Source organism: Girardinichthys multiradiatus, chromosome 8, assembly GCF_021462225.1.
Source record: "Girardinichthys multiradiatus isolate DD_20200921_A chromosome 8, DD_fGirMul_XY1, whole genome shotgun sequence".
Classification (NCBI taxonomy): Eukaryota; Metazoa; Chordata; class Actinopteri; order Cyprinodontiformes; family Goodeidae; genus Girardinichthys; species Girardinichthys multiradiatus.
Window position 1 is genome coordinate 14,769,562 of NC_061801.1, and position 12,198 is coordinate 14,781,759.

At 39.6% G+C, this 12,198-nt stretch overlaps 1 protein-coding gene across 3 annotated transcripts in view; it reads right to left on the reverse strand.

Moving 5' to 3' along the window:
* Positions 1 to 12,198, reverse strand: part of fibcd1b (fibrinogen C domain containing 1b) — a 258,066-nt gene that overhangs the window by 64,027 nt on the left and 181,841 nt on the right. For all 3 annotated transcript variants that reach the window (XM_047372703.1, XM_047372704.1, XM_047372705.1), the window contains one exon: positions 1,495 to 1,591. In XM_047372703.1, the coding sequence (XP_047228659.1) occupies positions 1,495 to 1,591 (97 nt within the window). The remainder of the gene's footprint in view (positions 1 to 1,494; positions 1,592 to 12,198) is intronic.

Sequence of the window (12,198 nt, forward strand, 5' to 3'; positions counted from 1 at the left end):
TGTCTGCAATATGCAGCTTTGCATTAACAATATTTATATCTTTTATTGATTTGGAAGTGTTGTTGCTTTCTAATGATGTGAGATGTGTTAACATAGTTTGGAGAGTATCCCAGCCAGCATGTTGTGGTGGGCCCCATGTGGGTTACAGATGGGCTACATGGGTAAGGGGTGGGCATGGGCTTCAACTGGACAAACAGTGTGGGCCCCACATAAAATTTTTAATACAATACCTCGCAAGGCCTGTTTAAATATTTCCTTCGTACAAAGATAGGGCCTATATGGGCCCCATATGAATTGCCCAGATAGGCCCCATGTAAAGCCCAGGTAGAACCCACTTTAGGTCCATATGGGCAATACAGATTGGGCCTCCATGGAACCCGCGGACAAACCCATTTGGGACCTATATTTGCAGCCTGTACTTAACCCATATGGGGCCCATCTGAACATGCTGGCTGGGATATGATACAAAATAGTACAAGTTTTGAAAACAAAAAACTAGTCCATAGTCAGCTATGCCTACTTGATTTTCATCCCCATAAGATTTCAAATTAACTTATGGTCTTAATAATTTAGTCTCAGACTGCAATCTCGAGCTACATGAATAAGTAACAGCGTTATTTAAAAGAGATTTCATGACAAAGAGCTTTTAATGAAGATGTATACTTCATTATACCCTTTAAGCATTTCAGATTTCAGGTAATACGTAATGTTAAAGTCTCATTCTATTCACATGTTTTAAAACGATAAATACAGTATAAAACAAAACATTGCAAAACAAGTTGTACTGTTATTGACTAAGGTCCTGTAGTTGCTTTTATAAACTATGTATTACATAATGGCTATTCCCCACTAAGTACAATGTTAAATCTGAGCCAGAAAATAACAATGATGGATACAAGTCCCGTCTGTGTAAAAATATTTTAATTCATTTCATGAGAAGTGTAAAGCCAAGGAATTTGGCTTTAGAAAAGTTAACAATTTCACAGCTGAATACGTTTGTCTGTTGGCAGTTTCTCCTTGTCAAATTTCAGAACAAATGTATCGTTGCAGCAGCAAAATTATTAATGATTGCTAAAATGCTGCAATACTAAAACGGAAAATCCTTCTGTCCAGTATTGTGACATATAAAAAAAAAATAAAAAATGAAGGGAAAATGTATGTGTTGTTCCAAACAGTGGGTATATTCAGTGGGTATCATCGTAGTTAAAGCAGTTTCTAAAGTATTTTATTGACTGATAAAGCTTTACAGGTTTAAATTACTGTCTTTTTATTTTAGTTGTAATTTTGTCTCATTCCACCACTTGGAGCTCCCAGTTTGACTTTCTTTTTTCCTTCTGCTTTGAGTGCTGTCCTTCTGCTGGCTGTAGTAGCTTTAGGGTATAGTCTATTCAACTTAAGCTGACTTTCTATGATTTCATTTGATTTTACTTTACAAGCCCCACTGGACATATGCGTTTCTCACACGGTGCCAAAAACACTAAGCGATCCACTTACCTAGCCAGTGTTCTCCGGTGATTTTGCCAAATCCTTCACTGTATGACTCCCATCCCCTGAAGAAGTTAACCGAGCCATCCTCCCTGCGCTGAATCACCTAAACGATCAAGACAGCAAGACGAGAGACAAAGAGGTCAGATGGTTTTTCATCTCACACAGAGCACTTAATCATTCTTTGTGATGAGTCATTCTCTGTCCCAATGATTGTTGCTAAGCTCAAGTAGAACTAAACTAAATGAACTCATAAATGCCTGCTCTTTCGCTAATGAATTATGCAAACGCTCTATCCGCTAAAAAGGCAATTTGTTGGAAGCTAATAAAGAGAATCCATTAAATCTTGACTGACTTTGAAACAAATTGGCATGGAATCTGCCTTCATAGTTGAGATCCCAGAACAGAGATTATATTCATAAAACAATGATTCTAAACACACACACACACACACACACACACACACACACACACACACAAACGTTTCAGTAGGAGGAAAAAAATGCAATTATAAGCAAATAGCAGATTTTGCTTTACCTTGTGCACACACATCTGCATATCCTATTAAAATATCAACTGAAACTGCTGACATGACAAGCTGATAAAGAAGGGAAATTTGAAATTTGCTCTTCAAGAGGAAAATGCCTGAAAATAACTGAAGAGTTACAATGAGAGGGGATTGCTAATGTTTTAAAGGCAAAGGAAAGTCCTCAAGACAGTGAATCTTCACCATGAATAATCTAACATTCCAAAAAGTACCAGATGGCACAGACTGCATTTTCCCTTTTAACATCTGCACCGACAAAGGAATCCAGCTGAGCAATAGCAATTATCCCAAATATCCCCTTATCCACATAACTATCTTTGTCTGAATTATCTTAATCATCATTAATCTACATCATCTTCAGATGTGTAGCTTTTTTTCTTCATCATATAGGAAACAGGAATTTATTTATTTATTTATTTTATTTTTTTTCTCGGTTACGTCAGAAGTGATTGCCTTCTAACCTTTATTTTCAGATTGCCATTACAAGTCTTAGGTTTAGAAGTTGAATTTAAATTAAGAATTATCACTGCATTAAATCACTGGAGATGGTCCTGATCTGTAAATATACAGTTCTCTACATATAATATGCTCCAAAATTCTAAGAACTTGATGCCTTTCATGGCTGTATACAAAGATAAGCCTGGCGAGATCATAAACTTAAGTTTTGGCTTATTACATCACATCCAGGTAGGGCACAACATCAATAGTGACTGCATACACTTGATATATCTTAGGTTTTACTGATGCTTTTAACTGCCCTGTTTTCAGGGAGGAATGATTTAACAAACTTCCAAATATTCCTGTAAAGCTTTTGTGAGCATTATAGTGATCAAAATGCCTTGGTTTCCTGAAGCCTTAGGAGTTCCTTTCACTTGAATCCAGGGCCAGAGCCTAACTCCTGAGGAACAATACCACTTCATAATTCCCATTGAACTCGACGAGTCTGGGTCTGGCAGGTGCCAAACCCAGACTCGTCCACTGGATTGCCAGACAGAGAGGCATGAATTATCACTTTAGAGAACATATCTTCATTGTTTTAGAATCCAGTGGTGATGTGCATAGCACCACTGCATCCACCATTTTCCATTACACTAGGGGAAGTAAGGCTTGGTTGCAGCCTATGGAATCCCATTCTTTGAAGACCGCTACACACTGAGTTTATTTTGAGCTAACATGAAGGCCAAAATATAGTTTGGAAGTTTGTAGCCATTGACTCTGCAGAAAGTTGGTCACAGCATTTGCTGATCCTGTTCTGTGATACCACTTTATGACTTATTTGCTCTTGTTTCCAGTCACTTATACTTTGGCATATTACTACTAAGAGTTCACTGTGGAATATTTAGTAGTAAGGGAATTTCCCAAGTGGGCACAGGTGAAATCCTGTCAAGCTCCTGAGAATGATCTATCCCGTGTTTGTAGAAGCAGTGTGCATGCCCAGAGGTTGATGTTATACACCAGTGAATGAAGTGTTTCAAACACCTGAATTCAATTATTTGGATTGTTGATCAAATCCCTTGGTAATATTCCTATGTTTGACTATGGTGACACCATATTCAAATTAGATCCTAAGTCATCACGACAGAAACTTGATGTTATGCACCATTCTACAAATGCTTCCTTTTATACACATCACTGTTGTCAGTATTCTGCTGTAAAGTGGCCATCCTTACAAAACTGAAGTTAAATCCATTGGTATACGTTTATATACAAATGTCCAATACATCTAACTCCATCCTATCTTTGTAATTTGTTACACGCTTTATGTCTCCCTATAGTACACACTCCGCCCACCTAATTATGCTCAATGTTCCCAAAATTAAATCAAAATTTGGAGAATAATTTTTTTATTTTGCTGCAGAAAGACTGGAACAAGCTTAAAAAAGCTTTTTGAAAATATTTCAGTGAATATGTTGTCTGAAACCTGCACGTTTCAGCTAAATGTTTAGTGTTTAATTTAAATCTATTCGTATGTCACAGTATTGTTTTTATGTTAGTTTCTTCTTTCCCGCCAGGTCGTTATTGTAAATTGGAATCTGACCTTAATTACTTATCGGGTTAAATAAAGGTTAGATATAGTGTACAAACAGGGTCAAACTCACTGCCTACACACTCTTTAATATTTGGATAAATTTCCTTTGAAAACCGCACCTTGACCACAGGTGATCAACAAGTTTCTGGCATAATATGGACTGTATATTTGAATTGGTAAACTGTACTTGAATTGGTTGATTTCCTGGAATAGAACTGTTTTCTCAGAATAATCAATACATTTTCAAAGGGACTGAGATCAGGGCAATTCTGGATATTTATTTATCGATATATTTCCATTCCAAAACCAGTTTTTATGTGTTTTTGGGTTCCCTTTCTTGTTTTTCTACAAATATGACATTCAACAGTTTAGCTGTTGATTTAACTGTGACATTGACACCTTTGGAGGAAGTCCAATTATTGCATCCGCTTTGTGCACTGTACCAGTGGCACCAAAACAGACCCTCACCGTGATGCTACCAGCAAAATGCCTGACAGTTGGTGCAGTTTTCATTTGGCTTAAAAAACCTCAGTTTGTCCACCCTAAACATTCATTATTTTAGTCTTGTTTGAAGGTGTTGATTTTGGAGCAGCACTCTGTTCTTAGCTGGCACCTTCTCAGTCTTCACTGATGCTAATACTGGCTTCACTGTGGACAAAGTCAATGGTGTTCTATAATCTGACATCAGCTTGAACTTTGGTGGTTTTTCACTTTCTCCTGAACAGTGTAAATCCTAACCCCTTTCATTTCAGCTAGGGGGATAGTTTGGTTCAGATTAGTTATAACTGGGTTATAGCTGGATGTTCTAAATGGACCATATCTCAAAACACACATCAAATCTTGTTTTGGAGTGGATGAAGAAGACTAATGTTAAGCTTCTCGAATGTCCCTGACCTCAACCCTGTTAAACATTTGTGGATTATGCTTAAAAGGTGTGTTAATGTTGGCAAATCAACCAATTTAGGAGATCTCTACCACTTTTCATATGATGACTGGCCAAATAGTTAACCAGCATTATGGCAAGACCTTGCTAATGGCTACATGGCATTTCACAAAATTTTAGTATGGTGTATGAGTATATTTATACATGTTTTTATAATTTAATGTAGGTGTGGTTAAAGAAAATTAACAATAAATTCAACCATGTACACATAAACTTGTACTTCTTTTTTGACTGTTTTTATTAGTTATTTATAATTTTTTCATACAGAACAGAGCTCAAACAATATTGGTGCAGTTGGTGCGTAAGATTACAAACAACCTTGTGCAACTCTCAAAAACGCCACAGGGATCTGTTAAAATAGCAGTGTTTCATGCACTGGGATAAATTCAAGTTTTATTGACCTGTAAAAAATACTCAGTTGGCTTACATAATTCATATATCACCAATAAAACAACAAATAAAAACTTTTCCCACCTCACCTACACATTCTCGCCTAGTACACATTCTCAATACTGGGGGGATATAACTTGAAGGACATCCCTCTAACTGTTTTGTGGGACTGTATCGCTTGTGTTTTACTGAGCATTTATGGATACCTTCATGAAGTCACTTTTTTTATTCTCACCTAAATAAGATACAACAAACATTACAATCTGAAAGAAGAGATGAAATCAAAAGTTAAAAGGCTTATGAAAAAAGGTGTTCACATCTACTAAAATATCAGCAACAGTGACACTCTAATATTAATGATCATTAAAATTACAGGTATGAAATAGTAGTTAAATTTCCACCTATATAATTATTCGAGCAGCGTACATCATTTCAAAGGTCTATGAGACAAACCACACTAATTGTGATGAAGAAATTACAATTACACATCCATTTGCTCCATCTTGTAAACTTCAGTCTGCCGTCTATAAATGTTAACCTTTCCATTTTGTGGGTTTCCTCAACCATTTCTAACCAGTCCTCCAGCATCGGTGGGTCGAATTGTAGCCATTTTCGAGTGAAAACCTGTTTGGCTGAAGCACTAAGATTTTAATAAGTATTGATCAATGGTCTTAATCCATCAATAACCGTTACTAACATATTTTAAAACCCAAACTTTATATTTTCTCCAAATTCCTTCCAAAAAGATTGGATTTCTATACAGGAAAGAAATGTGGGTGGAGTTTGTATCCATGTCCCCACAACCCCTCCAGCATATAGATGCATTAGAGCTTCTATAAAACTATACCATATAAGTGGCACTATACAAAACTGTTCTAGATTTTTCCAACTGAACTCTTGCCAGTAAATTGAGGAGGGGGTTGAAGTGGCAGACTCACACATATTGCTCTATTGTATACATATAACAGTATTCAATATTTTTTTAACATAATCTGTTGAGATTCCTTTGCCATTCAACAAGCCCCGATAGAGCTTAGAAATAGCTCTACATCGCTCAGAGTAAGTTTAAGAGACTAGTTGAATTATCTTGTTGGGCTCTGAAATACAAATTTTCTATGTGTTTGAAAAATTATATTGTTGTAATTGTAAATATCCAAAATAAACTTGTTTTTCTAAATCATATTTCTAAATCACATTTCTGTTGCAGTGTAAAGTACTCTATTCCAGTATCTTGTTATATACAGCTTTCACTTTGTATAAATGTAAATAAAATAAATATTATTTATTTAAATACATTTAAATAAATAAAATAAAACTTAAGTCAGTTTGGTTAGGTATAATATCTAAATTTGAGCAGCCACATATAAGTTCTCAGATGGGCTGCCTTTGACTCAGTTATCTCACAACTTCAAAGCAGGTCAATAGTTTAAAAGATACCAACATATTTAAATGTTTTTGACAGGCTGCTGTAAGTTTCTGATTCCTAATCAAAGTTTGTATTGGAATATTTCCACACATGCTCTCTATTTCCTTCAATCTAGCCTCACAAGCACCATCACACCACTGTATTACTGTTTTAAGTTAAGCTGCAAGGTAATGATCATTGAGATTTGGCAGGGATAACCCCCTTTTTCTTTTGTATATGTATTTTGTATATATATATATATGTATATATATATATATATACACTGTATCTATAGGTCATTTGGAAAATGCATCAGCCACACATCTAATTAGTTTTTTTTGGACTCAATACAGATTTTGTTGTGTTAAAGAACAATAGTTAAAACACATAATTTTTATTCTACTTATAATTCGCAACTCTAGAAGGGCCTGGATGGATTGCACTGAGTCGGAGAGATATATAAGGACATCATCTGCATATATCACTATTTTATATTCTCTTGAATCAATTATAATACTTAGGATATTATTACTTTCACTTATTGCTTGGGCAAGCCGCTCTATAGGGCAAAAGAGCTGGGGAGAGTGAACAGCCCTGTTGAGAGGATCTCTCCAGCTTTGTCTGGTCTGTTAATCATTACATTTTCTTGACTCTCGCAGGAGGTGTTGAATATATTGTATTTATACTATAAATTGAACTTTCAGAAAAAGAAAATCATTCCAGGCTTTATCTTTGCCAATCAACTCTTGAGACAAATTAATTCAGCATGTTAGACAAGATAGATGCATATAAATTATAGTCTTGGTTCAGAACTGATATAGGTCTATACGAACTGCATCATGTTTTATTGGTGTTTTATTTATCTTTCGGGATAACTGATATAACTGCTTCAGACCAGGATGATGATGTTGTCATTTTCATTAATGCATGTAATGATACTGGAGACAATTCTTCTTCAGATGCCTTTTGCCACTCAGCTGGCAGACTGTCTGTACCAGGTGTTTTGTTGGTTTTTAATTTTTTTGTTGTCAACTCCCAATTCTTTTTTATTAATAGACTTAGCTAAGCAGTCATTCTGGCATTCTCCAATTGATGGTAAATCCAATGAATAAAGACAAATTTTTTATTTTTTTATATTCCTTTGTTTTGGTTGCAATCTTGTTTTTGTTGTGGTACGTTGTAGGAGGCCACGCAGGGAAGAGAAGCTGATAAGTAAGTATACCTACAGAATAAGTACATATTACATTACTGCCAGTTATACATGTATGTAAAATCTCTGAAATAAATTGTATGCAGACTTTGGCATAAACCTGTTTAACATGAAGCAAAAAGAAAGCGAAAACAATATACTGAATCACAAAAAAAAAATGTGGAAAAAAGAGCTACCTAAAACCAGACTTCAAGTGACATGTGGCGAATTTAAAGTGCAACAACTTTCCAGCCCAGTCTAGTTGTGAGGACTCTTATTTGTTCACAGTAAAAACATTTGAATGCTATGAGACAGTTTGGTCTCGGTGTGTTATATTGCTGCAGTTGGTGCTTAAGATTACAAACAACAACCTCTGTGCAACTTTCAAAGATGCCACAGGGCTCTGTTAAAATAGCTTCGTTTTATGTATTGGTATAAATTCAAGTTTTATTGACCTGTAAAAAATAGTCACTTGGCTTACAAAATTCATATTTCACCAATAAAACAACAAATAGAAACTTTTTCACTTGTTCCTCACTGTAGCACACTGAATGCCCAGTACACATTTTCATTACTTCATTACTGTTTTGTGGGATTGTATCGCTTGTGTTTTACTAAGAATTTACGGATACCTTCGTGATTTCACTGTTTTTATTTTGACTTAAATAAGATTTAGAAAAGAAAAACATTTCAATCTGAAAGAAGAAGTGAAATTTAAAAGGTTGTCTTTTCATTCTTTAAATCATTCTACTGAAATCAAATGTCGTTATTCAGCCCCCACTAATGAGGTTTGCAGTGCAGTAACTGCCATGATGTCAGTCCATCATTCTTTTGCTGTGGATATCTCAGCAGGGCACCAAAGGTTTGCGATCTGATAAAAGGTCTAGCCCACCTGTATTGTTTCACTGATTACGAGTTAAGTTGAGTTAAGTATTTTTATTCACACAAGTATCTGAGCTATAAGCAGCTCTTTCCTTAATGTGATGAGGCAACTTTTCTGCCTTCATATAATGGCTTTTCCTATCTTACTACTTGCCTCCTTTTTCCCCTCCTCTTTCCTGCAGTCAAATGAGCTGAAACAGAGGAGACTACAAATTGATATTAGCATGTTGAACATAAACTTTTCCTTTTAATCCATCTCTAATTTGTCTCCACTCTTGGTTCTCTGAGTATTAGGAGGCAAAATTATAACATGTGCTAATGAACATCCAAACAGAAACAGTGTCAGTGAACACTTTTAGAAAATAATTTTTGGATGATAATATACAAGAGGAAAATTCCTATAAGCAATGATGCACACTGCACAACGAGAACCTACAGATGGGAACTTAAATCTGCAACTTACACTTAAAACAAATACTTTTCACTGGACTTAGACTGGAGACTCACCATAGACCACTCACCAAGCTCTGGGTCATGAGTTTCACAAGCAATCTTTATTTTATGTAATCAGTTGTGAAAGTAAGCCAGCAAGTGAAGATCATTTGAGAAAATGATTAATATTTTTTCCAAGAGCCAGCTTCTGCAGCCTATGATCAGACTGCCAAGGTCTCCGCCTTCGGCCACCACCCATGCCACATTGCACCCGACCCCTTTGGCCCCTCCCACGGGTGGTGAACCCATCCGGAGGGGACCCACGTTTCCTCTTCGGGCTCGGAATGTCACCTCTCGGGTGGGGAAGGAGCCTGAGTTGGTGTGCGAAGTAGAGAGGTTCCGGCTAGAAATAGTCGGGCTCACCTCAACGCATGGCTCTGGCTCTGGCTCGGTGCCTGTACGTTGGGGTTCACCCCGATAAACGAGAGGGTAGTCTCCTTCCGCCTACGGGTGGAGGGAAGGGTTCTGGCTGTTGTCTGTGCTTATGAGATGAAGGACATTGAGTCCGAGTGGGCCATGTCCCATGCCTCCATTGCTGAGGCAGCTTACCAGAGCTGTGGTCACAAGGTTGTTGGTGCCTATCGCGGCGGCAATCCTCGAACCCGCTGGTGGACACCGGCGGTGAGGGATGCTGTCAGGCTGAAAAAGGAGTCCTACCGGGTATTTTTGGCCTGCGGGACTCCGGAAGCAGCTGATGGGTACCGACAGTCCAAGGGTGGTTGCTGAGGCAAAAACTCGGGCGTGGGAGGAGTTCGGAGAAGCCATGGAAAACGATTTCCGTACGGCTTCGAGGCGATTCTGGTCTACCATCTGGTGTCTCAGGGGTGTGAAGAGGTACAAAACCAACACTGTTTACAGTGGGGAGGGTGTGCTGTTGACCTCAACTCGGGACATTGTGGGTCGGTGGGAAGAGTACTTCGAAGACCTCCTCAATCCCACTGGCACGTCTTCCACTGAGGAAGCGGAGCCTGGGGACCTTGGGGCAGTCTCTCCAATCTCTGGTGCTGAGGTCACCGAGGTGTTTAAAAAGCTCCTCGATGGTAAGGCCCCGGGGGTGGATGAGATTCACCCAGAGTTCCTGAAGGCTCTGGATGCTGTAGGGTTGTGTTGGTTAACGTGACTCAGCAGCATCGTGTAGGCATCGAGGGCAGTTCCACTGGATTGGCAGACTGGGGTGGTGGTCCCCTTATTCAAAAATGGGGACCGCAGAGTGTGTTCCAACTATAGGAGAGTCACACTCTTAAGCCTCCCTTAAGGCCTATTTGGGGGTGCTGGAGAAGAGGGTCCATCGGATAGTAGAACCTCGGATTCAGGAAGAGCAGTTTGGTTTTTGTCCTGGCCGTAGAACACTGGACCAGCTCTACACCCTCAGCAGGTTCCTGGAGGGTGCATGGGTGTTTGCCCAACCAGTCTACATGTGCTTTGTGGACTTGGAGAAGGCGTCCGGCCGTGTCCCTTGGGGGATTCCTGTGGGGAGTACTCTGTGAGTATGGGGTACCAGGCCCTTTGATACGGGCTGTTAGGTCCCTGTATGACCGGTGTCAGAGCTTGGTCCGCATTGCTGGCGGTAAGTCTGACTCGTTTCCGGTGAGGGTTGGACTCCGCCAAGGTTGCCCTTTGTCACCGATACTGTTCATAACTTTTATGGACAGAATCTAGACGCAGCCAAGGTGTTGGGGGGATCCGTTTTGGTGGCCTTAGGATTGCGTCTGTGCTTTTTGTGGATGATGTGGTCCTATTGGCTTCATCAGCTTGTGATCTACAGCTCTCACTGGAGCAGTTCACAGCTGGGATAAGAATCAGTGCCTCCAAGTCCGAGGCCATGGTCTTGAGCCGTAAAAGGGTAGAGTACCTTCTCCGAGTCGGGGGGGAAGTCTTGCCTCAAGTGGAGGAGTTCAAGTATCTTGGGGTCTTGTTCACGAATAGTGAAAAAGTGGAGCGGGGGATCGATAGAGGGATTGGTGCTGCATCAGCTGATGCGGGCGCTGTACCAGTCTGTTGTGGTGAAGAGAGAGCTGAGTCAAAAAGCTCTCGATTTACCGGTCGATCTGCATTTCTACCAGTGGTGATTGCTCTAAGACTGCAAGGGATGCTCAGCTTCCCCTAAAATGTCAAAAAATAAGTGATCAAATATATACTGTAGTGTGTACATGTCATTGACTAAATATGCGCTATAACGCGCTCAACGTTTGTACAGAATCAGCTTCTTACCACTGGTAACGATGCGGCTTTCTTCTCACTCATTCCTGCAGCTTCAAAGTGCTTTAAACAATGAGTTCAATAGCGAATCAAAAATGCTGGGCTTTGTCCCGCCCATCTCTGGGGGTCTATGGGGCAGTGGGCTGGCCTCGGCTGGCCCAGATGCTCAGCTTCTGCATAATGATTGGATGATCTGTCTGAGGCTGAATCCCTTTTTGATTGACAATGAAATGAGCAAATCAGCGATCTTGAAATTTAGCTTCCCCTCCTTGAAAGACCAGCATGGTTCCGCCACTGTTTCCTACCCTCAGCTATGGTCATGACCTTTGGGTCGTGATCGAAAGAATGAGATCACAGATACAAGCGGCCGAAATGAGTTTCCTCCGCAGGGTGTCTGGGCTCTCCCTTAGGGATAGGGTGAGAAGCTCGGTCATCTGGGAGGAACTCAGAGTAGAGTAGGGCATATGGTTAGGATACCTCCTGGACGCCTCCCTGGTGAGGTGTTCCGGGCACTTCCCACCGGGAAGAGGCCCAGAGGAAGACCCAGGACACGCTGGAGGGACTATGTTTCTCAGCTGGCCTGGGATTCCCCCAGACAAGCTGGCCCAAGTGGCTGGGGAGAGGGAAGTCTAGGGCC